The sequence below is a fragment of the Xiphophorus maculatus genome, chromosome 12, assembly GCF_002775205.1.
Source record: "Xiphophorus maculatus strain JP 163 A chromosome 12, X_maculatus-5.0-male, whole genome shotgun sequence".
NCBI lineage: Eukaryota > Metazoa > Chordata > Actinopteri > Cyprinodontiformes > Poeciliidae > Xiphophorus > Xiphophorus maculatus.
The window spans coordinates 13,100,270-13,125,632 of NC_036454.1; the positions used below are offsets into that span (position 1 = coordinate 13,100,270).

Here is a 25,363-nt window from a genome sequence, read left to right on the forward strand (position 1 = left end):
TGCATATTCAGTTTCTACAGAGTTCTGATGCACAAGTGTCATACAGGTGAATCTAAGTTAAAGTCTGAATAAAAACATTGATTAAATGGATCTGTAATGTTTCTTAGGCTTCTGTAAAACTTTTTTTACCCTGTTGTAAATCTGCTTAACTCTATTACTTTGTATCTATGGTATTTTTACATGGAAGATAACTGAATGTGTCATTGAGGATTTCAATTTGAAATGCACTAAAACACAAATTAAAGAAGCAAATGAAATCACAAAAATCAAATTCATAAATACAGACATGGATAGTTGTAACAAAAAATATTCCAAACTTTGACCTCTGGTAAGCTTTCTCAGAGAATCTAGCCCAAATATAAAATAGTAATAATAAATAATTATATTAATTAAGATATATGTCCATAATTAAGACGTAAATCCTCCTGTTGTTATATTATTTGGATATTTAATAAAATATGTAATTTCACAACTTATTGACCAATTGCAGATTGCATTAACTCAATAATTTTTTCTTATTGAGACAATATTTTCAGGTATATTTGCATAGAGTCTTTGAAAGAAAAAAATATATTTTTAAATAGATTAGTGTGTTATATAAAAACAGAAATAAGAAAATAGAGTGGTGTTAATTTGTTGAAACATGATATATGATCGTTTTCTCAAAGTTTCATTTAAATAAAGAGCTCAGAATGTATACAGTTTTAAAACGCAACATTAGAATTTGATGTATGTCTTAAGGCTCAGAAAGCAAGTGCAAAGTGGAGAAGCAGCAATGCAAAAAGTAAACAAGCTGCTGTCAGCAACAGAGTTGCAATATCAGGAAACTCAAGCTTTATTTAAAGATTGCTTCAGTCACAGCTCCCTACAGCTCTCAAGGTCACCACGTATTTGTTCCGAAACTTTGAGTGAGCCTTAATGTGTGTGTAGTATAGGCATACCGACTGACACCAAGACAATGATTTGAACTGACAGCTACATTTTAAACGTACTGACACCCTTCAGCTGCCATTGGCTGCTGCCCAAATATTTAAGCTCAAAAATGGCATGCAGGCCTCTGACTGATTATTGGAGTTAGCTGTAAAGATGTTTGCAAAACCTCCAAAATTATATATATATATATATATATATATATATATATATATATATATATATATATATATATATATATATATATGTATAAAGTTAAAATTCCCTTCTCACCCACCGCGGGTGGTTCTTATCCTCTGAGCTCGGGTCCTCTACCAGAGGCCTGGGAGCTTGAGGGTTCTGCGCAGTATCTTGGCTGTGCCAAGGACTGCACATTTCTGGACTGAGATGTCTGATGTTGTTCCTGGGATCTGTTGTAGCCATTGGTCCAGTTTGGGGGTGACGGCCCCGAGGGCCCCGATGACCACAGGCACCACTGTGGATCTGACTAAAAATGTGGATCTGAATGTGGATCTGTTGGAATATATATATATATATATATATATATATATATATATATATATATATATATATATATATATATATATATATATATATATATATATATATATATATATATATATATATATGCAGTTATTGATACATCTGCAGCACTTCAGACAAGCAGAGAGAAATCTCTGACTTTTTTTTTTTTTTTGCACAATCTCTGTTGATCACCCAGAGTCCTGGCATCCTTTTCTATGTTCTAGTCTCTTCAAAATAATTTCTGTTGGAATTATGTCAGGGGAGTGTGATGTTAAGAAAGAAGGATAAAATCAAAGATTTTACCACATGGTGTTATTCAGCTAAAATGTCTGATGATATTTCTGTCCATTGTACTTGAGAGTGGACACCTCATCCACCTGGAGTATTTCTTGGTCAATGCTCAGTAGTCACATCTGACCAAAGTACAGAGTTCAACAAACCTTAGATTTACTTTTGTTTGTTGATTAAAAGACAGTGAAGAAAAACTGTTTAAAAAGAATCAAATTGGCAAATTCAACCTCAAAGATTGTGGTTTTCAAACCTGGTTGTATAGATTGATTTATAAAAGCACACAGACATTATTGACTGTTTATTAGGATAAGCGGATACAGAGATAGTGGTTATGTAATCAAGAAAAGCAGACACAGACAGTGGCTATATATGCATGGATCTGTAATGTTCGTCATGCATGTATCCCTGCCAGATCCCCGATGTCAGCTAACGCCAATCAGTGTGTCAGTGAACGTTAAAGATGCCGTTGTTATTCATCACCAGCGTGGTGGGATGACACGATTTGTCACTGTAGTGATGGATTCCGTCTCCCTCAGAGGAACATGTGCAAGCGGCGTCTCTGAAAAGCTGTCTTTGTGTTTCACACTCGCTACCTCGAACACACAGACGCAGCCAGACACGCTGCTGAAACTGACAACAAAGAACTGCTTATCCAATTGTGCAGGGAGAAGATTACGCTTTCAGGAAAAAGAACTTATCAGACTAATGTTAGCATCTTGTACTCTAGTGAGAACCACTGTTTGTGTAATGAGGAAAAACAGGGAATTGGATCAGAGGTGCTGTCTTAGAAATAATACCCATAAGACTCTTTCTATGATGTTAACATGTCTCTAAATAACAAAAAACTCTAGCCTGCCTTTTGTCTGATGTAAGAGTCCTGAGGGAAATAAAGAGTAGTTGTGTTTCTCAGATGTCTGATTTTGTTTTTCTGTCCAAAACAGGTCAGCAGATCCATCCAGACCTGCCTTTTCTCATTTTTTTTTATTCTGTAATCAACTTATCTTGTAACTGGAATTAGGCGATGTCCAGGAAAAGTAATATCTTTTAGTAGAAGATGTTGATTTTTGCTTGATTACAGCTAATTATTTTATAGGTATAATTTATCAGTAATAAGAACATTTAAGCTTAATTTGTTTACAGAGAGCATACTAAAATTTTACTAGTTGAGGTAAATTAAGATCTCAGGAGTTTGAAGTAGAAATGCATTAATTGTGAGGCCAATTTATGATTCAGATTTTTATAAAGCTTTTCCATCCTGTAACCAATTTTAGCCAAAAGCGATTTCTGCAATATAAGAATATAAGAACTGCAATATAAGAACATATGTGACAGGCCATGACAATACCAGGAGTCTGTTTTGAGTTATTTAGATTCTAAAAGTGTGTATTCTAAACTTCCCAATGATGTCAAACACCAAAAAATGAAAAAAAAAAAGTTTATTTATTTACATTATTTTGCAACTATCTCACATGTCAGCGTTGACTGTAAACAGGTATGACTGGGAAGTTGTGTAGGCAAAAGTGAGCTTTAGTCTGGCTTGTCTAATTAGAAAAATATTCCAAAAGTTATCAAATTTTGTCTCATTTTCTAATAAGGATAGTTTGTCTTATGAACATTTGTCATGGAGTCATCTCTGAACCTGGAACTTAAGTCTAAATAAACCATGCCTAAATACAACATATTAGATGGCGGAAAACAGCAGGCTCAGATCTGTGCATCTGTGGCGTGGTGCAGGATTGCTGGACAGGATACACGGGACACAGTAGAGCAGACTAAAAAGCACATGAGCAGCAAAAAGCAACAAAGTCTTTCAAATTTAACAATAAAACCTTTGAAACTCACCCCATGAAAAAAAAAAAAAAAGAAGAAGTACAGTGTTCCCACAGATATGAATGCTTTTGATCATATAAGTGGTCCTAGAGCGTTTTCTTTTCCCCAGTGTCCTTCTGGGGGTTGTTGTCATTTCCGAAGTAAGGGTTGTTAGCTTGAAGTTTCTTCCAATTATTGGAAGAAACTTTGCTGCTGCACCAAAGTGTCCAAGTGGAGAATTTTCTTTTCTTCTCTTGTGACATTTCCACGTAAAGTTACAGATCTTCTCCAGCTCCGTCTTCAAATGTTGTGATAACAATGTTAAGTAGCCACGAGTTCCTTTTGAATGTGCATCTTATTGGCTGAAACCAATAACAAAAAGTGTATGCATAGTTACAACAATGGTATATTAATCAGCTACGGGTTTCCATTTAGTTTAAATTATGACTCCCTCAAACTTTTGTTTAGCATGGCCTGGTGCTCATTGCTATGTTCTATATATTCAGAAATGTTCTAAGTTGTCTTCAGTACATTTTAACATGTTTGTTGCTAGAGTTGGGTACAATACCCCTTTGAAGGAAAAAAAACTTGCAGACTTACAGTTTGCCATAAATTTTCTCACATGTCATGTCAGTGTTATTTGTGACATTGAAGGTCAGGTGAGAGTGAAAAGGTCTTCAGAGAGTCTAGTGTTTTATATGAGCCTGCAAAATAGGAGGCCATTCATTTGCACCTCTTCCCCATTTTTTCATTGAAGAATGGCCTTCTTCTCATGCACAGGTGCCCCCCTCATCCTCAGGGTCATCACAGCTTATTATGAAAGAAAGCAAGAAAAACTTTTTTGATGAATCTTCTAGCAGGATCTTGCTTTAACAGGTTTTCATGGTTATCAATGTTATTTGCACATTTCCAAGATAAAATCTCAAAATCTGGACTAATAACTAATAATGGCATTCATATGAGAAATGATATGAATGCTGAATTTTCTCTCAATTTCTTGCTTTATTCCAGATGTAGCACAGCCACTGTGGATTATCGTATATATTCTAAGTAATAAGTTCTACTTCTGTTGATTTCCAGACTTTTCATCTGATGCAATCAATGAAACTTTTCTGCAGCAAAAGCATTGGCTGCTACTACTTCTCATGAGTCCTTATATTTGTATTAATTACTATTTATTCTCAATCTAATGCTCCTTTTGCATTTTGGGTCTAGAAACTAAACAGCTACTTAACCTATTGCTTGTCTGCCTGCTAGTACTTTGTTATAAGAACTGGTTAGCAAATCCCTTAAATCCTTTGGTGATGGATGTGCTTTAAATGCCTGTCTGTATGCTGTATTTAACGTCTGCCAAGTTTAGTTTCATAAAAATTAGACATAAAGGTGGGGTTTGAGCTAAGGAAGAATGCATTAAATGTTGGCTTAGATATGGATCACTGAGAGCAGTCAGTCAGCACTTTTGCCTGTCGTGTTCCCAGCTTTGCAGAGCAGAAAGCACTTCACATATGCACATGATTTTTGAACCATATTTTAACTATTTGACAACTTAGCTAGTAATACTATTTTTCCTGAGGGTTCTACAATAAAGCGAACTAAGAATCAGTAGCATACTTGTTCTTTAAAATTAGTGGTAGACAATAATTATAATGTCACAAGTGTTTATACCTGTTATGGTGCAAATTTAAATTGTATTACAACTTATAAATGTTTTTCTTTGGTAGATCTGAAGATAAAAATGAAAAGTTCTCCCTTCAGAAAAACTTAACACAAAATATTTGAAGAATGGGGTGTGGTTCTTTACTAATCACTACAGTGCTTGCAGGCATGTAGCTGTGAAAACACTTTCACTGTCAATTCTAAGGTGTACTCGCTTAAATAGCGATAAGAATGTAAGAATATCTAACGGATTATTGTACATACAGACAGTATGAACACCCATGGATCTATCTCACATTTGGTTGATAATAATCTTAAACTTCAATATATATCTTATTGGATTTAATGTGATTGACCTACATGAGATAATGCATTACAAACAAAATTTTCTGTAGCTCCATTTAGTCGTACCTTGAAATAAAATCAAGCACAACCAATATCCTTTTGAAAATCCACCAATTTGTAGTCTGACTGATACAATTACTATTATTTATGCACACCACAAATTTGGCCTCTGTAGTAGACTAGCAATAAGAGACTGTTAAAACAAAACCTTAAGAGGTCACAGCATATATATATATATATTTCTTAATTCTCATAATTCAGCAAGTCTCATAATTTTTAGATTTGTTTTTGCCTTCATGCCTTTATCAGATTGAGAAGTTGGTCAGAGAAGATAAATGGAGCGAAATACAATTCAATCCTGGAAGAAAACCTATTTGATGATGAAAAAGGATTGAAACTGGGTGAAAGGTCACCGTCCAGCAGGACAACAACTCTAAGCATTCAGGCAGAGCTACAATGTATTGATTTAAATTGAAGATCAACAATTGCACAGACATTTTTTGTTCAATCTGTCTGAAAAGAATATAATTATTTGAACAGAATAATAGGATAATATTTAGGTCTGTAGACGCACAAAGCTGGTAGAGACCTACCCCACTACTCTGTTTCTAATTGCCACGGAGTTCCATACTGTAAAATAATGTTGCTAAATAGATGGGCAGGCCATAATTCTTAGATTTGTTTTTGTAAAATATTTTGAAAACTTTCCTATGTTTTCATGATCATAAAAAAATCTATAAAATTACACTATTTATTGGTTTAGTTGACAAAATACACAAAAGTTTAACATGTACTAATACTTCTGTAGTTCAATGTAAAAGGCAGTCATTTCTCTCTAACGCATTATTGCAGTTTCTAACTCTTCTTTTCACTATGTGACTCAGTGAAACCGATCTTTATGATTCTGGTATCTGACTAGCCTTCTATGCATGCAGACATAGTATGTTTTTCAAGGTAAATATTTTAAGTGCAGTATTTTTTAGAGTGCATGAAGGAGAAGGCAGCAGGTGAAATTGAAAACCACTTTAAATACACCCTGTAGTGTTAAACAAGCAAAACTAACGCTGCCCATAGTACATTGGCAAAATCAGCTTGTACAAAACAGTTAGCTTTGGCATGAACGCCTGATGAGTAAGCTGACCATTTCTAAATATAATGTAGATGATTGTGTAAAGAATGGGCAGCTTGCAGCTTCTGTTCTTGTTAGAACACACACGTGGATTTGTCTTGCATGACGTGCAAAGACTTAATTTACTGTAATCCTAGGTGTGGAACAGTAGCTCAAAGACGCTTGGAGGACGCATCATTATGTCCTTATCTGCCTTTATGCCGTGTTTTTCCTTAACCAGTAATTTTGTTTGGCTTGTTTTTTCCTCATACTTCCTTAATGTCCTCAATCTTGACACATTTAATTCTCAGATTTCATGTCCTTTGTGTTCTACAGCCCCCATATAATTTTCCTGTCCCAGAGTGTGTTGTGCAAGGAATGTCCTGGTTCTGGACTGAACAGACTGACTCTGAGTGGATCCAGGATTTGCCACGAGATTGCCCACTCCTGGTTTGGCCTGGTTATTGGAGCCAGAGACTGGACAGAAGAATGGATCAGTGAAGGCTTTGCTACTTTCCTGGAGGACATTATATGGGCCCAAGCACAACAAGTACTTGTTCCTAAAAATGAATATGTTCTGTTGTTTCAATTTTATTCTCCATTTTCACATACTTTTGAAGGTGTTTTTTTAAAACGAGTAATAAATTAAGTCTGTAATGTTCAATTGTGTTCAAATTTAAATTTAAATTGATGTATTAGATTTTTTAAAAGTAGGATGCTGTAAAGAGGCTGCAAGCAGTGAGTATCCCCTCTTTAGTAGCTATAGGTGTCAAATTACATCACTTTATCAAAACATGTTATTTCTCACTTACTAATCAGAGTAGGGCAAATTCTTTCAGGGATTTTTCGATTTTATAACAGCTTCAGTCTCATTTGCAGTTGATTTTGGAAAAACAGATGCTTTCATCAAAGATTTCTTTTCACTTCTGTGGTTTGAAAGCATCTTGAATATACCATAGTAAAACACTTATCAGCTATGTCACAAGGAGCTGGTGTGTAAAAGAAGGGACCAAAGTCCTGAAATGGCTGAAAGTCAAAGGAGCTTGCCAAGAAACATGAAGGAGGAAGAGATTTCCAAATCCAACTACAAAATAAATCAGCTAACATAACACCTACAGAGTTGGACAGCAACAACCCCTCAAAAATATATATTTTAGAAAACAGTCCAAAAAACAGGAAGTGCATTTCCCATGCACTTCAGTTTTAATGAGAGATGGGGTATGCATGCGAACCCAATCTCTGCATGCACGTTCTGATAGAAATGTTTTTCTTTTCTTCTCTTGTTCCCTTTTTAATCCTATCACTCAGTATGCTAAGTAAATTTGGCCTTGTGAAATAATTCTGACCAATTGACACGTTTAGTATTGGAAACACTTTTTTAATGTTTCCAATACTACATGTATATGCAGTATTGGAAATATTTCAGTCTGGTACATATCTGATGTTTATGGGGTTTCTTTGGAGGGGGAATCTTAATATTTGTCAGCTTCTGACATGTTCTTTATTCTCTCCATTTTCTCTGCAGCTGTCTTCACAACAGACTGCAGAGCAATTTGACCTGAAGGCGTTGTTGAGGTGGAGGCGACTTTCAGATGAGTTGCAGAACTCAAATGAAGAACTTCAAATTCTTCGGTGTGTACCTCTATTTATCACTGGTCTGCTGCTTTATGAAGGAATTAGGAAATATTAGTACTAAATAAAAGCTTATATGCTTTTATTTTTTTTAGATGTACATTTACTTGACCACACACACACACGAGTAATGTGTAAAGTACATGTTGCAGTAGCTTACTCTTACACAGTCAGGGTAACTGGGCTCAATGTGCTATATTTTCTTTGTTAAAACCTTAAACAAGAAGGAAAAAGTCTAAGGTGAGAGAAGACTTGTCTGTGTTCTGTATTTTGTGTGTGTGCGTGTAGGGGTGTGTGTCCAAGTGTAAACTGTATGCATTCCAGGGGAACAGGTGTGGCAAGAAAATATATTGAGGTGCGGTGTACCATCATGTCTCAGAAAACTCAACAAATGGAGACACCAGGCATGCACTAACTCTTCATCTCATCCTGACAATGTGGGACCCACACCCTGTTTGTTTTTATCCTGAGTGGAAGGAAATTGTCATCGGGTATTATAGCTGTGAAACGCCCTTCTAGAGTTAACTTTTTAAATATCTATAAATACACATATGAACGTTTTAGATGTTGAATAAAAAACCTTGGCGATGGAGGGAGCTCTTGTGTTTATAATGAAGTTATAAACATTCACGCTTGTAAGAAGCAGTAGAAAGTGTAAGAGAATGTGTATTATTGATTTCATTGTACTTTTCTGTGGAGCTTACTTCTGATTGTATCACCTTAATTAGAAATGTCGTCATGCAATAGAATAACCTTAACCAGAAATCAAATTAACTGTCTCTGAACAGTGAAAAGTGCATGGGCAATTTTTTAATTATCATTTTACTTATAAAAGGTTTGCATCAATCAACGCGGACTCTGTGGAAATCACAAGCTTTTTTCATTCCTAAATTATTGTAAGATTCAATGACTTATATGGTAACTAACTACTGTCATGAAGGTTTTCAGAGAATAGCTTGAAGTGCGTAGAAATACACAATCACAAAATGATTAGCACCCTTAGTAAAGAATTTTGAAAAAGCCTTAATATGAATACCACATAATACCATCTTAATTAAAAAACACTTTTAAAACAACAATACAAGCTGAACAGAGTCAAAAGAATTGCTTGTTTTATTGCAGCAGCATACTCACATCTTTAATACATTATTTATTATATTAATTTATTTCATGCATTCACTGTTTATTCCATGTTAGATAAAGTACAATTTCATATCATGCTATTGTAACTGTAATTCAAACTTTTTTAAGTTTAAGCAAGTAGAAACATTTTTATTATAAATTATCTCTTAAATTGGAAGCACAAGAGAAAATTAATTATTTTAGTAAGACAGATACATATTGACCTTTGCAAGTCGGTAAATGACTACAAGAGAATGTCTTCTCATTTAAACATCTCCATCTCTACAATCACAACCACTATTTATAAAATTTTAAATAACAAAAACTGTGACAGGTGAGATTTATCTTTCTAATCACAGTGAGCAGGATGGTAAGAGGTAAAAATATCCCAAAGCTCATGTCTTTGGAACATCATATCTCAGTACAACTCATATTTTAAAAGTTATTGTACACCTCTTCATCAGAGTTGCCAATAATATTGGAGGGTACCATACATTATCCTCCAGCAACATATTTGCACATTCATTGAACAATTGGAGATTTGCTTTCTGAGATAAATGCTCAAACCTGTAAAAAACATTTGAAATATTTTTCCTTTGTTATTTTGCTTAGCAATAGAAAACCAGTAGGTAATATGTAGTGTATATAGACCAGAAAGGAGCAACTTACAGTTTGAACAAGTTGGGAATCAGTAGTAAGAACTGGTTAGGTAAAGTTACGTAGCCTAACATAACATTTGCCCAATAGCAAATGTTACAGCCATGTTTGCAAATTTCTAGCCTGCAGTTCATGTCTAAAGTATGCTACTGGTTTAATCTTCAAAGGTAAACGATGTTTCAGTAAAACAACTAAATATATGATCAAAAGCTCCCTCTGTCTGCCTACAAGGGTGTTCCTCTACAAGGCAGACATATGATTAAGTTGGATTAGGTTTTTCGTTTCCTGCAGTATTAAATCATTGTTACTTAAGTTGCTGTCACACTGCTTCTTATCTTTCCAGGTATGTTGTTTCATCATTAGAAACAGAGCACATTTTATAAAACATCAAGTTCAATGTGAAGTATTTGTCATGTTTATAATTTGCCACAGTTTTACATAGTAGATGCACATTCAACATTCTAATGGGTGGAAATGTTCATCAGTGCAGACAGGCCACCTGTATTGTGTTGCATTACATTAAGTCATATTATTGGGTTGTTGATCTGACATTTGAATAGCTTATTTATACATTTTGCCGCAGTGTTGTATACATACTGTATATGTGCATTCTATGGTACAAATGGAATGTCTAAGTTGCAGCATACATGAGAGATTTGCTGTGATAATTTTCAAATGACTAGTAAGGAAAGTAGAGGGGCTTACCATCTTTGATACTTCTGCATAGCTCTCTAAAGAGCCCAAATTGTTCTTGGCAGAGTTAGATTGAACTGCTGAGTTACGTCTGATCTGGCGGATTGATACAGTCAGCAGCTTCAAGGAATGTTTCGTTCTTCCTGCCTGTTTGACTTAGATGTGTTGAAGCAAATACGTGTCTAATAGTTGCAGGGCATCAGCCCTCCAGGACTGGAAGTAAAGACCCCTGCCATAGTCTGTTAATATCTGTGAGAATATTGTTGCTTCACAATAATATGATTACTTTTGTGTTGTTGATAAATTTGCCAAAGTACTCCATCTATGCTTGACTACTATGCCAGTCACCACTCCAATAAATTATTTAATTTTCCAAAAACTAATTTTTAGTTAACATTTTTCTATTACATTAACTATTATTCCTTATTTGTAAAATTACTGATAATACGTCACTGAAATTCACTCCAAGCTAATCCTTTAAATCTGAATACTTTAATATGTAACTGAACTGCAGTCTGAAATAACATAGGTTGATGGTATTCAAATGTTTTGTGAAAAGTGCAGCAGTTTAGTGTCCCATCAAAACAATATGAGTAATTGTTATATATACTGTATATATATCAGAACCCTCACGTTACCTGATATTTTTTAACAAAGGTTGAAACACAAAGGAAGCATCTTTAGTTTCACTTAATGTGGTTTTTTTCTACTCTTATCAGCATGTAGATTTATGCATTTTTGAAAATATGACGCAATGAAGTATGATTATGCAATAAGATACTGACAAAATTGATAGTGTGATAATATTGGAAAAAGTATTGGGTCACCCTTCCTTTTATTGATCTCACATTACAACCTCTTCAACGGCCACAAATAGTGCCAGTTTCCTCATAGTCAAAGGCAACAGACCTTCAAACTTCATATGGTGTATGGAGCATCATGGAGTAAGTTTACATGGCTGAGCAGCTCTATCAAAACCTTCCATTGCCAAATTTAATGCAAAGTACCAGATGCAGTTGCTACCAATACAGTCCGGAGCAGTGTGAATGTGTTCTCTGAAGTGGCAAATCGTACTTCTTTTTTAATTAGTTTGATGAATCACTCTATGTTTGGCAGTTTCCAAGAAGAAAGCAATGTCCTGACTGTATTGTCTAAAGTGTAATGTTTGGTGTAATGTAGGGTGTTTTTCAGGAGTTAATCTTGGCCCCTTAGCTGTTAATGCTTCATGATACCAAGAAATTTTGGAAGCTTTCATGCTTCTCACTGTTAGAACAGTTTGGAGATGACCTATTTAGTTTCACTAGTGCAGTGGTTTCCAAACTTGGTCATCAAGTACCCCTGACCTGCTTGTTTTAGATGCGTCTCTGTTCCAACACACTTGATTCAAATGATTGTATGACTTCCTCTGCAGACACCAAATGCTACAGAAGCCTATTAATCACTCATTCATTTAAGTCAGATGCTTGGAAGCAAGGAGACACCTAAAACATGCAGGGCAGGGCTACTTTAAGACCAGGTTTGGGAACCATTGCACCAGTGCACCCAGCACATAAATAAATGACATGGATGAGCAAGTTTGGTGTGGAAGAATCTGAATGGTCTACACAGAGTCCTGACCTCAACCCAGTGGAACACCGTTTTTGGATGAATTAGAGTCAAGACTGTATTCTTTCTTCTCCAATGTCAATGTCTGACCTCACAGATGCTTATCTGTAACAATCATCAGATATTCCCATAAACATACTCTTAAACCTTGTAGACAACCTTCCCTGAAATGTTGAAGTTGCTATTGCAGTAGAGGCTTCAGTCACTAGAGTTCATGTGTGAGTAAAGCCTTACACTTCTAGAAATAGTGTCTGATATTTTTGTAAAACGTTCTTCAGTGACATTCAATAACAATTTTTTATGATTTCCGTGAACTTTCCTTGAAAACTACAACACCATGAGGTCCTAGTCAGATGGACAAAATGCTAAATTTATTTGTCCAATTAATTGCTTTACAGTCTGCAGGTCAGTTGAGAATGTGCTCACATTATTTTGTTCACGTAAAAAGAACACTTTGAATAATAAAAGAAAAATCTCTGAATATTTACTGTGGATGTAATCATTATCCCAATAACTGCTACCAAATTACATTGGGTTCCTTCCAGGAACGCCTCATTAGAATCATAAAGACAATAGAAGGACATTAACATCCCAGGAATACATTTTGCCATTTTAATTAAAGATTTATAGGATAACTAACACATTGCAGACTCTGTCTGATGGATTGGATAACAGTAATAAGTTTTGCCTTGTGCTTGTGGATGTACATGAAATATTATTCTCTCCTTTGTTGAACAATAGGTGGAGTGTTACCATAGTGAGAAGAGTTGTAATTAGTCTGTGAAAAATGTTTCATGTCAGAGAAACACCCATGTAAAAGAACAGTTTTTTTTCTTTCCGAAAAAAGCACCAGGTGAGCAGCGTTACTTCGACTTTCAATGATCATACTGATATGGCCAATCAGCGCAGACAGAGATGAAGAGCACCATCCTCTAAACTCACCAGGAATACAGACAAAAGCTAGATGACAGGTTGTTCTTTTCAAGTTCAGTAGGTCACAATCGACAGCCTATGATCCAGCAGGGGCCCCAGTGGCCAGTGTTTATCAGACCATTTCAGATGAGTTATATTTAGGGCAGCCCGGGCCAGACGCCATTCTCCCTGCTGATTTACTGGGCTGCTAGAAGCGCTGCTCTACCTTATCCGGTTTCCACAGTCAACCCAGTGTAATTTGTCAGGATATGGCTCGCGGAGCTATAAACCTCTTTGTGTTTGTGTGTGAGTGTGTGCGTTTGACATTAGGTTTTGTCAGTAATAGCTCCAGATTTCCTTTCTCGCTCGTTCTCTCCTTCCCCAAACTCAGCCCCACCCAGGTGCATGCAGAACAACAAATGCACAGGCAGCCTTCCCCTTTTGCACACACAAACTACAAGTCAGATATGAGCCCTGCTTATTCAGAAATACATTGATGGATTGTGAGTTGTTCAACGCAGCGATTGTTTTTTCAACCTGAAGCTTTAGCTAATCCTATGTGTCAAAAAGAGGCAGAAAGTGAGGGATTTACACGTCTATGGAGTCAATTTGTGTTATCCACCAGTGACAGATCAACATTTTTCTCCTGTGTAATGTGCACACACAGTGGACCTGTTTTCTCTAGAAATGCATGTCCTGTCACTGCTTTTTTTTCTTTAGCCAAAGTCCATCTTTTTTCTCTGCCTGACACACAGATATACACGCCCACACACACGCGCACACACGCTCACCCATGAATAAAGGATCCCCTGTTGTCTATAAATGAGCCCATGTTATCTTATCATCACTAACAGACTGATATGGGCATTTAGAGCTGAGAACTGAACAGAGAGGAAGTAAAAAAATACAAGTGTGTCTTGAGAAATTGGAATCATCTAAAAGGTGCTTTTATTTCAGTAATTCAATTCAAACAGCGAAGCCCATTTACAGATTCATCACACAATGAGATGTGAGAGATTTAATGTTAATTTTGGTGATTACTGTATGTTAGTACAAAATGAAAAAGGACTTTTAATACAGAAATGTTGGCCTGCAAAAAAGTCAATTTACTGTGTAGTAAATGCATTCAGTACTTGGTTGGGGCTCCTTTGGCATAAATTACTCCATCAGTGCAGCATGGTATGAAGGTTATCAGACTGTGGATCTGCTGAAGTGTTAAGAAGTCCAGGGTGCTTTCATAGCAGCCTTCATCTCATCTGCATTGTTTAGTCTCTTGCCTCTAATTGATCTCGACTGTATTGCACAGCGATGTCATGGGCATTAAAGCAGGTTTTGATACTTTTGGCAGTGTGGGCAGACACAAAATCCTGCTGTAAACTTAAATTGGCATCTTATTAAGCTTGTAAACCAAGGCAGACGGCCATGGTGACTTTCGACTAAATACAGTGAACCAACACCAGGTGATTACGTGGGTCCCCAAATCATCACAGATTGAGGATATTTCACACTGAACCTTGTGAAACTTTTATTCTGTGCTTCTCCCTTTTTCCTTCAGTCTCTGAGATCTTAAGTTTGAAAGGAAATTCAATTTTACATTCATTTGGAAAGAGGATTTTGAACTACTGATATGTAGTCTACCTAGTTCCTTTTCTCCTCAGCCCAGGTATGACCATCCTATCTTTGTCTGCAACTCAGGATTGATATATTTCTACGCTGCTGTTCTTTAAGCTCTGAGTCCAGCTTCAGTCCAAACCTTGTGAATGTCTTCAAACTCTCAAATGAGCTTAGCTTCACAATCCTCTCAACGCTGTGGATGTCATGGTTGCTTCTGCACCTTTTCTACCATACTCTTTTTTTTCCCCAATAAACTTTCCAAAAAAAAAACCAGTCAGCTTCTTTAACAGTGCCGTTCTGTGGCTCACCCTCCTTGTAGACGTCTGCAGTCAGGAGTCAGCAGTCTTCAACATGATTGTAATGGGTATATTATAGTCATAACATAAAATGTCTGAATTAAATGTCTTTTTTTGTCCTGGCATACTATTGTAATTTCTGAGGAATTTACTTTGGGGTTTTCTTTATCTGTAGGCTATAATGATCAAAATTAACAGAAATTACCTGAAATATATGTCATAAATATGTGTCATAAATCTATATATAGTTTCCCTTTTTGAACCTATTACCAAAATATATTCACTTTCATGACAATTCAGGATACTAACTGTATTGTTGGTAAGTAAAATATGAAAACACTCAAGTGGTTCAGTCATTTTTAAGGTAATTCAGTTCACCTTAGGCTGAGAATATTAGTGCAAACTTTAAAGGAAAATTGGTACAATTTCCCCAAAGTCTCATCTTGAGTAGAAATACATCCTCTGATGCATGATGAAAGCTGTTGTAAGTGTCCAGTCAAATTTAGAAATTCCAGGAAGCTGATGACTTCCTCTCTCAGTCTGTTTAGCAAACCAAACATTCCTGTCTCTCTCCTGTCCTCGATTTCTCTCTCACCACTTGCTCCTTCTGCCAGCCGTTGTAATCTACTTCATCTCCACCCGTACCCCACTCTTCTGCTCATTATGTGGGAGAGACAGATGAAAAGTTTGACCGTTGACTCATTCCTCACACCCGAAGCAATACCTGGTTTATTTGAATCTCTGATTTGCGTGGTTGATCTCATTGCTCATCTGTTTTTGTGCATGCGTCCGCCTGTTCTTGTCATGAAGCGCTCCTGTAGAAAATGCTAGGCAGTGATGAAGGGGGTATTGATCGCTGAGCCAGGCGCCTGCTGTATCGACTCAGTGGGAGGGTGATCCTTCAAGGCCTTCCTATTGGCACACGGAGTTAATCTGCTCATTCTGATCAATACCAGCTAACTGAAACTATCACTGCACGTCGTCCCGTGTCAGGGTTTTGTTTGGCCATTTCTTTATTGGTTTTATGTGTGTTTGTTGGTGTGTTTATGGAGGTTTAAGGCATGATTTGTGCCTAGGTGACATAAAATGTAATATGTAGAGTTCTGGTAGTCAGGGGTGCTTTATTTGTGGAAGTGTTATATGTTTGCATCGTGACTCATAGGTAGTAAAGTCCGAGTGCAACATTGTGAGGTCATATAAAGTCTATAGTACTCCATTATAAATCTGAAGCTTGAGTTCCTGCCTGCCTTAGGCGATGCACAGTAACTGGGCAATCTCTTCGTTCACAAGTGAGAGATTGCGTGACTGGGTGGATTTAGTGATGCTGACAATGAAGTCTTGATATGTAGAAACTGTGGTTTTCCTTCTTCTGAAATGTCACTAATATTAGTGTAATATATACTTTCTGTCCATAGAGTCTTCGTTTTTATCTTCTATTTTCTTTGTGCACTGTTTTTTCTTGATTTCTTCCCACTACTTAATGATTGCTAGTGATGTTCATAGGTAACATCACTATGGATTTATTTATGGATTTATCAATAAATTTGAATTTATGGGTAAATCCATAAATTCAAATGGTTCAATTCAAACAACAATCACATTTGAGATGCAAAAGCTTTTATTTATTTTTTTTTATTTATCACAAATATTTATAGAAAACTTCTCAAACACATGGCCTTTAATATAAGGTTCTTTGCCTGAATCCTCATAACCATTTTTTCATTAAAGATGGTCAAATCAATACATAAAAAGCAAACAAATAGAAAATATGGATGAAAACATAAAAATGTGTAGCTTGAATCAACAATGTAACGATTGTGTGACAATGTGTAACAATGCAACTCCAGTACATTGTTAACCAGAACATTTCAATGTCCCCTTAAAACAGTATCTACATTGTTACACAGGAGAGTTGAAAGTTATGTATTTAAAACTTTTGTGGGATTTTGTTTTATACTCTTACTTGTTTGTTTTCCTGTAGACCGAACATGGAAAGAACTGGTCAAGTCAGTGACTCTGGCTCCTCCACAATCAAACATGCGCTTAACCCCGATAAAACCTTCATGCAAGTCCACTATCTCAAGGTAAGAGACTAATGTGTTAAAGACAGGAAGGAAATAAGGAAATAGAATCAGAGGTATACAGAGGAAAAATATATAAAGTACTGGAACTGCATCGTTGGCATATTAAATGATAAGAGTGATTCTATATTGTCCTTTCAATTGTCCTGCCAAAAAGCTTCAGTGTGCTTGGACCTGCTATTGAGTTTATTTGTGTTTCTGTGATGAATCATGTTTTGTTCCCTGCCTAGGGCTACTTCCTTCTCAGGTTCTTGGCCAGTGAAGTTGGGGACCAGCACTTAATTGACTTCTTCAGATTATTTGTAAAGAAATACCATGGACAACTTGTTTTGTCTCAGGTGAGACCAAAGTACTTTAGAGGAATATTTTTGTCTGCTAGTATTGATGTTTTGCAAAGTTGTGATTTTGCTTTAACACCTCCCATTGGTTAAAAAATAAAAAAGCAATTTAAAGAAAATAATTTAAAAAATTGCATATGCACGCTCTGTTGGATTTCAGTCAAAAACCCTATTCTCTTTCAACAAGTGATGATATTGTCAGTGTTAATCTACATTGAGACAGATGGAGAAAAACCCATGAAAATATCTCTAATTTTTCCATTTGCAAAATGGACCAATGCCTTGATGTGGCATATATATGTCTTTTTTTATTTTTCAATATTAGTGGTTGCAGCTTAGATTCAGGTGCACTCAATAGTCTAGAAATTATGGTACATACGGTTATAAAGAAACCACAATATGAGTCATTTTCAGGTGTTATTTTCACACAATACACAAATACATGGTGAGTATTTCCACTGACTTTCAATTTATATGAATAAAATAGTAATTGGTGTCAGAGAAAACTCAAGATACAATTTCTTTGGGAGAAGCTTAAGCCCATCACTCCTTTAGCCATGCTTAGAATCTTCTTTAGCGTTATGATACCAGCAATATTGCTGCCTGTTGACACAACTTTTCTATTACAGCACCTTTCATTTTAACCTTCCCACCCTTGAAAATTCTAATAAAAACACTTAAAATGGAAGAAAAAATATTACTCTATATTTAAAATAACATTTTAAGTCGTGCAGCCAGTTGAAGACCAATTTTAATGTTCAGCATTCAGCTCCGTGTATGAGCAGATATACAGACGTTTATCCTGCTGACACCAGCACCTGAACAATAACACCTGTATGTGTGCATATGTATGCATGTGATTCATTCCACCTGGCTCCTGCATCTGCAGTGGCAGATTGAATCTTCTCAGTAAATAATGGATGTAACATAAACATGGTCTGACCTTGCACACTTGACTTAACATCAGGTATGCCTTGCTGTCTCTTACACTCTTCCTCCCACATCTCACTTTATGCCTCTGATTTCTCCTCGTCGCTTTGGGTTTTTTTTCCTAACAGGATTTCCTGCGAATGTTCCTGATTACCTTCCCACACATGGAGAGGTATGTAAGTGGCAGCAATTACTGTTTAATTCATGAATTATATGACGCTCTGAATCCATTCACTTGCATTTAAGTAAGGGATTTCCATTCCAGTCAAATAGCAGAAACCTTTAATAATCTTTTCTTTTTTCCCAAAAGTAGCTTAAGCAATTTAGTCATGGATGATGGTGTTAGCTTAACGTGAAATAGGCAAGCTTCTGTTGATTTACTCTCTGTGGAGGTCCTGGTGTGGAAACAATCAGTCTAATAAAGCTCCAAACACCAATCTGGTTAATTGAACCAGATTGGTGGTATGAGAATCTCATCCACTCTCATATTAATTGAAGTGTTAAAAGGATAACTGCTCCTCCTGCTCTCCTCCTCTCTCATTTTTTCTCTCCCTCTCTGCTTTATCATTCAATTCACCAACTTTTCTGATTGCCTCATTAACCTCTTCCTGCATCTTCTAGTTTCTCATTCTGTATTTCACATTAGCTCTCCCAACCTTCAAACTTTCTGTTTCAAGCTCTATTTTGCCTCACCTTTTGTCTGCTATGAATCTTGTCTTCTTGCCTTCTCTGTCAGGTGGAGGTTGCTGCTGGACCAGCCAGTAATTGATTGAATTAGACAGAGAGAGTTGGGCACAGTCAATATTTGGATGTGATCCCTCTGCCTGTAAACAACACAAAAAGACAAGAAGGATTTAGGATCAAAGTACCGTTGTTGAGGGTCGTAGCTGCTTTTTGCATGCTCATGCATTACTGGATAAAATAATCAAGACATAATCAATATAGGATTATGCAAATCTATACAAAAGATAGCTTTTTCCTGAGATCTCCATCCTATGTAAACTCATTCTCTGTTAATTACCAAATAATAATCTGGAAACTGCAATAAAATTACCTCTCAGGTACATGAAATATGGCTAAATTTGAGCCTTAATTGCTCCTGTGAGACCAAAAGCTTATGTCTCAATACTTCTATTATGAACCAACTCGTCTTGCCAAAACCTAAGGCTTTTTAAGTAAACTCTGTAATGTTTATGCAGATTGGAACATTGTATGCTCATTGTACACCTCTGAATATGGATTTACTAATGATCATTAAAAGCCATATATAATCATTTTTTAATAAATTTTCCTTCTCAGCTGTGCTTAGACTTATTGCCCATATTAGTCAGAGGAGGCAATAAGGGGGGAAATTACCACAAAGCAGCTGGTAATGCCAAGGAAAATTGCTAGAGTCATGATGTTACATACAGGACACCAAACTCTGGCATCAATGATTAACACAGCGGCTACCCAAGAAGAAAGTAGTGATAACAAATTCTCTTTCTGGAATGTGAGTTTTTAAGGGGAGGACTTATCTTTTGACTTCCCTGGTAAGGAGGATGAAGTCAGGGGAAATGTTTTCTTTGAGGCAGTGGCTGGGAGGCCAAACAGTCTGACACCATATCCGTGGAAATAAAAGTGCTTTTTGTCAAGCCTACTACCTGTTATTTGCCGCAGCCTTTAGATAGTTGTTTTAATTGATGATCCAGTTTTAGCCAGCATTGCCGTTCATGAGCATTTGCCAGTGCTCTTTTTTTTCTTAATGCTAAAGATGCAACTTAGTGGTTTAGGAAATGTATAAAAAAAATTGTAGCTGCAGTGAATGGAAACATATTGTATACATCTATACATCTTGTATAGACAGACGAAAAGTCTCGTCTTTCTAGATATCATCAGTCTGTGTTTTAATCCTCACAGTTTATCTGCACTACGATAATGTAGCTGTCCAAAATGGACATCTTATGTCATACTGCTAAGGCACAAAAATGACACTTCAAGTTAACGTGAGAAAAAAATTATCTGGAATGTGTTTTAAAATTATTCTTTGAATTTAAAAAACAAAGAAAATCTTGAATATAATTTATTTGACTTTATTGTGCTTTCAGAATCTAAAATGTTATATTCATCATGTAAATTACCAAACATTATCACCATTAGTCTGCATTGCTAACGAAATAACTAAAAAATACAAAATAATAGTCAGCCTTTGTTAGTGAGCAAAGAGTAAAGCCTGGTCCCTACTAAGTGCCTTTATTTTTAACCACACTAACTGATTTGTCTGTTGACCCCTTGTCCCTGTTTAGACATATTTACAACCCTCACTGACATGCGTTTGGTTTGCTTGCTAGTATTACTTTTTGCATAAATTCACACAGCATAACTGACATTTAACAAACCTTACTGCAGTTTAAATTTGAATCTGGGAGATGGGATTTTCAAGTAGCTAAACTGAAAATTAACACAAGAAAAAGGAAGATTGTTTTTATCTCTGTCTGCAAAAACTACCTCTTTAAATTAATATTGAAGCACTATTTAATGTCTAATTCTGTGAACAGTAAAAAAAGCTATTTTGAGGAAGGTCCTATTGGAATATATTTGGCAAATGTATAAAAACCAGTAATTGAGCCTCTGTTAGGGGAGCATAGCTGTAAAAATAAAGATGGAAATGAGAACATTTCATTTAAAAAATTGCCTCTTTAATGGACTGAATCTCAGGGCACACAGTAAAAGCTTTTTTGCGAGAGAGTGGAGTTTTATTTTTTTAAACACAGCCAGAAAGATTAATAGTGTGGTGAAGGGTATGCCGTATGGTTACTCTTCTACTCTGCGTGTGCTTTAGAGTTTGCATACCTACTGCTGACTGCTTGTGGAATGTTTGTTTGCACACACATTTGTCTTTGCATGTCTCTTCGGTCACTCTGGCAGTTCTGTCTGAGACAGTTTTCATGCACTAAACATACACTTTGTCTCATAGACACAGCTACACTTTTTCATACAAATGTTTGTCTGCATGACATGCATACGTCTAAATCCAATTCATTGTCTGTACATGTCTGTTTACTCTCTCTTGTATAGGAAGACGGGTGTGTCCCTGATTTTTTTTTTTTTGTTTGAGTTTTTTTTTTTTGTTTAAGGTGTTGGCCCAAACTCAAGCCTGCCAGAACCCTTCCAGCATTTTCTCAGAGACGTGATTTTTAAAAGGGTTTCTTGGGCAATAACAATCATCACTGTAATAATAGGAATAAAACTAACACTTGTGCCATTGTGTTCCAGAAAGGGCCTCACCCTCAGTGCTATTTACGCCGACTGGCTTGATCGACCGGGAATTCCAGAGGTATGAGAAGTCTTTGCAATCTGCCTTTTTAATGAATGAAAGTGTAAATTTCTAAATGAGGCTTCTGCTTTGAGAATTTACTGTATAACCTTTATGTGCCATAGCAGAACTGGCAGGACTTTAAAGGCAGTTTCCCAAAAATTATAGTTCTTCATTTTAAATCAGTGATTTTTCTTTTTTTTCTTTGCTTTGCCTCACTTCTTTAGTACTGTTGATGCAAACATGCCGTACAACTAGATAAGGAAAGACATAACACTTGAGGATATCTTTTGAACATCTCTAAACATCTGTGTAATACAACTCTCATAATCAAAATGATGTCCCCTATAAGATGTAAATAACTAGATAAATACTCCAGCTTAAATGTGGTGTGACTGTTTGCCAGAAGGGATTGAACAACTGCTTGATGATGATTGCTTTCCTGCTAAAAGCTTTTCCTGGCAACTGAGGCACAAAATGGAAAAAAATATTTATCTGGATCACTTTGTCAATTAAATTTTAGGTCAATTTCCAGTTCTTTGCAGTACTGTGACAAAGTACTTTTGTTTCTTTTGTTTTATTTTTCTGTCACTCCTAAATGTTTCAGATTAGACATAAATAACTGAATACAAAATGCCATTTTCAACTCATAATTTTATTTATTCATTTAGGGGGGTAACTATCCAAACCAGCCTGGCTCTATGAGAAGAACTATTTCTTCTCATAGAGCCAGGCTGGTTTGGATTGGTAACCAGAAATTCTGGTTACTGTAATCATAATTTCTGATTATGGTTACAGTAAATCAGGAAATAACTGTAACCATATTTTTTTGGATGAGAACACTGCTCATACAAGAGACCATAAGAATACATCTCACATTTCCCAACCTATAAATACAACCTTTTAATGAATCACAAGACCTTTTGGAAAATATTCTTTCAACTGTAGATTCAATAAAACACAGTATTTCAGAAAAAGAATGGCATACCTACTGTCAAACCTGGTGTCAGGGTTATGGTAGGGGCTGCTTTATCGCTTCAGGACCCTCAACTTGCTGTAAATGATAGAATATTTCCCTCTATTTATAAATCCTAAATGAGGGTGTTCAGCTATCAATTACTGAGTGATTCGCTACCATTTATTGGACAATCAGTAATTATGCTTAGGAACTGATTACTTCTCATAAAGGGTCAAGTTGTTGTAGTTTGGATAGCTTTTTTTCCCTTTATAGATCAAATAATTATTTAAGAACAGCATTCAGTTTACTCAGGTTTCCTTTATCAGATTTTAAAATGTATTTGATCATCTGAACACATAAGTGAGACAAAAAAAGGCTAAAAAGAAGAAATCTGTGTAATTGTAAGTTATAGATTGTTATTTTATCTGAGCAATACCTCTCCTCCACTGGCTCTAGCTGGGAAAAATACCCCCAGTCATAGATTATTGCATTACAAATACACACCCACACGATCAATCCACTTTAACGGCTTCTTCAATTCTCCTATTTCTATGGTAACTGATCTTAATTACCACACAGCGTACGTGCAAATTTTGTGTGTCTGTGTTTTGTCCCTTTTTTTTTCTTTTTTTTTTTTGCATGGCTGTCTGGGAACATTCACCTTCTAGATTACGTGCTGATGTAACTAGAGCCTTTCAGGGGCCTCTGAGGGTGGGAAGGACACTGTGGAGGGGACTTCTGTTTTCTCCTACCTGATTGGATAAGGGTTGAGTGCTTCTGCACCGGCTCGCTTGTTTATTTATTTATTTTTGTTTTGATGTGCCAGTCACTGGCTAAGTAGATCAGCCAGATCGATTAAAACCTCTTACAAATGCGAGCACTTGTGTTTGTGTGTACTGTACACTACACACAAACACATTTTTAAAAAATCTTTCCCGGGTTGTCTTGCTCTTTATCACCACAGACTCCCATGTGTTGCTCCACAATCTGGTCTGGAAAAAAAGAGGCAGGAAATGGTTTGGCCTAATAATAAACAATGACACACACCAATCCTGGAAAAAGAGATGGGGAATGAGAGAGAGCCTATTTTAGATATTTTAGTTTAGATGAGTAAGCACTCCCTTTGGAAGGGGATAGAGGTAGTCTCAGATGGGATGACTGAACACTCAGATGTTTCTGTCCCATGAACACAACAGTCAAACCAGAAATTTACTGTGAAACAGAGTAGTAATAGCATACCTGACACTACATGCATTCAGCCCTTTGTGATTGTATTATTATGAACATTGACATTTGCACTGTGGATTATAATTATACGTATTGTTCAACTCTTCATTGAGTCTATTTATTGAATAATACAAAAACTCAATCAGCTCAACTCATATGCTAAGGAGATCCTATTATAAAAAGTATTTTTTTTCTGTGCTGATAGTCTATATTTGGGTGTCTGCCAACTCAAAACCTCTGAGACAACCCAGACCTGTCACTTGTTTTTGTGCCCTTAAGGTTCAGGGAGCTGTTCAGACTTACAACAGAAATATATGTCACTTCTTCTGTTCAAAGGAGAAAACATCCTGCCTTCTTATTTTTATCTCTTCCCAACTTTTTTGTTGTTTAAGTCACAATGACCATATCTAAAAAGTGAATTCTCTTTACAGTTACCCTTTGTCTTTGCTAGAGATGCACTGATCAGTTTGTGGAGGATTCTCGGTCTTTACAAAGCTTTATAAAGTTCTGATGACATCATTTTTAATTATTTTTTTGTTGATTCCAGTTTCTCTTTGCAATCCATAATTAACTTTATTAAAAACAACATCCAACAATCCAGGCTATTGGTGATCATTAATTATTTATATTAGAAACAGAGGCAAGGGCAGTCAATGTGTGAGAGAGAAGTTGCTGCAACACAGCCTTTTTCTATATTAAAACAGACTAAAACTTTTACTGCATTGACATTTAGTGTTAGAGATAAGCAGCTGTACACTAAAGAGCAGTCTCTTGACCTCTAATTTACCTTTGAATTTTCCAAAGATTGCCAAATTTCCAAATCCAGCCTTTTAAGTTAGAGGATGAAAGCTGAAAATGATCAAACAGATCAACTTGTCTGCAATATGTTTAGTCTACATGTTTTGCTTAAAACTAGCAGCCTGACGAAACAGCTTAGGTTTTGATTTCAATAGTTTCCTTTTAAGTAGCTTCTTATACTTTTTTATGCTTCCTCTGACTTCATTATTAAACAGCACATTGATCAATAAGGTGGCTAACTTTGTGTCTTCCACACTGAAGAGTGTGGAAGTTGTATGGTTTAGCCATGGCATGTTCATTAATTGGAAAGAGATCCAAGATTTGCCTTTTATACTTACTGACCAGAGGTCAGGGTAGGTCAATCTCATATTAATCTAATTCGGGTCACCAGTTAATTTTTGATGCACCTTTAAATGTTCATTTTTAAGTTATGCATTATTCCCATAACCATAGACATCAGGACACTAGTAAAACACTATCAGTGCCTTGTCAGTGGTATTGGTTCTATGTAGATTTGATCTACCTAGCAGGTCACTCCACT

The 25,363-nt window shown here is 36.1% G+C and overlaps 1 protein-coding gene across 5 annotated transcripts in view; it reads left to right on the forward strand.

The window, feature by feature from the left end:
• Nucleotides 1-25,363, forward strand: part of c12h9orf3 (chromosome 12 C9orf3 homolog) — a 112,464-nt gene that overhangs the window by 42,200 nt on the left and 44,901 nt on the right. For all 5 annotated transcript variants that reach the window (XM_023343636.1, XM_023343633.1, XM_023343634.1 and 2 more), the window contains 6 exons: nt 7,001-7,214; nt 8,190-8,296; nt 17,177-17,279; nt 17,507-17,614; nt 18,673-18,716; nt 21,800-21,860. In XM_023343636.1, coding sequence (XP_023199404.1) covers nt 7,001-7,214; nt 8,190-8,296; nt 17,177-17,279; nt 17,507-17,614; nt 18,673-18,716; nt 21,800-21,860 — 637 coding nt within the window. The remainder of the gene's footprint in view (nt 1-7,000; nt 7,215-8,189; nt 8,297-17,176; nt 17,280-17,506; nt 17,615-18,672; nt 18,717-21,799; nt 21,861-25,363) is intronic.